The sequence below is a fragment of the Cyberlindnera jadinii genome, assembly GCF_001661405.1.
Source record: "Cyberlindnera jadinii NRRL Y-1542 unplaced genomic scaffold CYBJAscaffold_38, whole genome shotgun sequence".
NCBI classification, from domain to species: Eukaryota; Fungi; Ascomycota; class Saccharomycetes; order Phaffomycetales; family Wickerhamomycetaceae; genus Williopsis; species Williopsis jadinii.
Window position 1 is genome coordinate 5,868 of NW_017963689.1, and position 2,717 is coordinate 8,584.

At 47.6% G+C, this 2,717-nt stretch overlaps 2 protein-coding genes across 2 annotated transcripts in view; both read right to left on the reverse strand.

Moving 5' to 3' along the window:
• The window catches only part of CYBJADRAFT_180897 (uncharacterized protein), a gene marked incomplete at both ends in the record, with an annotated part of 2,282 nt that extends 1,422 nt beyond the window's left edge, over positions 1-860 (reverse strand). Inside the window, one exon of the mRNA XM_020216997.1 lies at positions 21-860. Coding sequence (XP_020067650.1) covers positions 21-860 — 840 coding nt within the window. The remainder of the gene's footprint in view (positions 1-20) is intronic.
• Positions 861-2,075: 1,215 nt separating this feature from the next.
• On the reverse strand, positions 2,076-2,717 carry CYBJADRAFT_133227 (uncharacterized protein; the record flags this gene model as incomplete). The annotated part of the gene is made up of 1 exon (XM_020213100.1): positions 2,076-2,717. A coding segment is annotated over one exon (642 nt), but the record flags the coding sequence as incomplete, so codon positions are not given.

Genomic DNA, 2,717 nt, shown 5'->3' on the forward strand with positions numbered 1-2,717 from the left:
GATTTATCCCTAGAGGCAACAGCACGAGACCAGTATGCTTGGTCACAGTTCACGAGACCAAACCCGGTGATGACTGATTGCACGGCAAAGATGGCACCGTCTTTGGACTGGTAGGTGAGATATGATCCCTGGTAATTACCACTAATTGGCGATACTTCAGCAACCTTAGTCAGAAGCTCCACCATCTTACCTGGTGACCCAATTTTGGAAGAGTCACCAGCATAAACGACATAGGCGAAGATCATGATGAAGATGAGGAGGATGAACGTATGGATGGCATCTGCGATGAAAGTTGCTCTCAAGCCACCAAAGAACACATAGATTGCACACACGAATGAGATCAGCCAAATGGAGGCGTAGTAGTCGACTCCACTGACAGCAGAAACCACGGATGAGCCACCAAGGAGAATACAGGCAGAAACAACCGAGTTACATACAAAGGCACACCATAGGAACGCTAGGTGACCGGCTGTTCCATACCTGAAATAACCCATCTCCGGGAATGTCGTGACAAGGTTGGCATTTGCCTTGACCTTTGCAGCGATGATTGAAAACACACCAACCTGTGCAAGACCACCGATGGCGTAGTAGTAGGAGCCGTTGATGCCCAAATTGTAGGATTCGGTTGCACTTTGGAGCAAGGTCAAGGACCAGGTCCAAGAAGAGACAATTCCACAGCAGATTAAGCCGAAGGGGACGTTTCTCGAGGAGGCTGTGAACTCATCAACAGTATCAGAGTGAGTTCGAGTATACTTGTTCTGGATCCAGGTGATGACATTCATCAGCACTGCGAAGAACAGACCTAGGCCTATGATGACCGCATATCCAGCACCTTGTGGCAGATCAGCCTGTAGTGCCATTTCCCTTAGTGTTGGTTTCCTGAGCTGTTGGCTGCTCTTCTTCAAAAGCATCCATTCGAGAGGTATTTATATACATCAAAGATGGGCTATCATTTCTACATCTAGTGGAGTTCCTGTGATGTGATGTGATGTGATCTACAGTGGAGACCATGCTCGTTCTAGCTCGACCACCGTGTACCATCCGGCGTCTCCAACAAGAGCCACTGTGGCTATATCAGATGCAACATAGACGCACAACACCTAGCTTGAAGATCAAGAACAGGTAATCGTATAGTTGCCGTGCCAGGTGTGACATTCAACAAGTCACCACGATACTCGGTGAACTGACAGCCTCAGCAGCGACATGGACACCTACGGGGAAGCAAGGCACACAGCCAAGCGAGCTCATACGCATCAGATATACGGATAGCGTTCTCCAATCTGTGGCGGACGTATGTAGATAGATATATGCATCCAGTGCAGATCATTTACTCCGAGCAGTGCCCTTGTTTGGATAGCTAAGCGACGTGGATTCGGAGGAATCTTCCATCATGGACCTAATGGCAGCATTCTGATTGCGGTTGATCAGTAAGCTTCTGGCTCCAGGATCAATTGATCAGACTGTTCTGGTTTCTAAACACCGAGGATGTGTGTGCAGCGCACGGTGGCAGGCTAGTTGTTTCTAAATGTATGGTGGAATTGTGTGCTTAATTGGGTGATTTCGAGGATGGAGCGACTTTGTCCAGGTGTCCAGTCCAGCCCAATGGGCTGACTGGAGGGTGCTTACTGATCAGATCAGGCCAAGTCGGTGTTCTTGATAGTTTTGTAGAACTCATGGAGAGTGAGTTAGCCCTATAAAACAGCATATGTTGCGCGTACCATTGGCATAGCGACTGTTCAAAAAAATTTTCACATCTTCTCTTTCTCCAACTCTTTCTCCATCTCTTTGCTGTTTGGTGTATCCGTGTGGAGTCTCACTGTGGAGTCTCACTGTGGAGTCTCACTGTGGAGTCTCACTGTGGAAGAATGGTGGTAAGTGATCGAGCCAATTGAGATTGTGAACTGGATTCAATGTGATGATTCAAACAGTTTTATGCATAGTTCAACTGATTCTTTTAATGAGGACACAACTAGCCATCTAGTCTTTCGCTCCTATCTGATTGAATCCACTCAGCGATCTCTTCTCTACAACCACTTGTATTGAAAAGTATACTAACGTTTGATTTGAAGAATTGACTATTCACCCTTTAATGCATACATTCTCACTTTAAACAGCTCCTTTGGTAGACCCTTTTGTAGTTCCACAGCGATCAACTTTAAGCCCGCCATTTTGAACAACTTCTGGAACGACTCGTTTGATCTCGTCACAGAACTGTCAGTCTCATCAAACACGTCCTCACCAAGTGAGTTGTTCTCCTTGACGACTATGGTTCCGTTTGGCTGCAGCGACTCTTTACACCTTATGAGGAACTTGACGAATTCGTCGTCTGGCAGGTGTCCCACACACCACTGGCACCAGACTAACCAGTATTTACCACGCTCAGGCTCCCAATCCTGCATTCCAACATCGTATATCGTACCAATCTTACCTTGCTCAATCAGAGGTTTCAGCTCAGTCTGCATCTGCTGAACAAATGGCTTGACGGGTTCAACGAGGTCGATTTTGTCACTAACCTTATGGAGGAAATCACGAGTCACACGCCCAATACCGGCACCTATGTCGACAGAGTACTTCGTGTAGCCCTCAGGTGGCACCATCCGGGTCCTCAACTTGCGTACGAGGGTTAGAGACCCAACCACATCTGCCTTTGGCACAGACGTCTGCTCACCGTACCCACCAAGAACACCGTCAACAGTGGCTGGAACCGACGTCCAGTA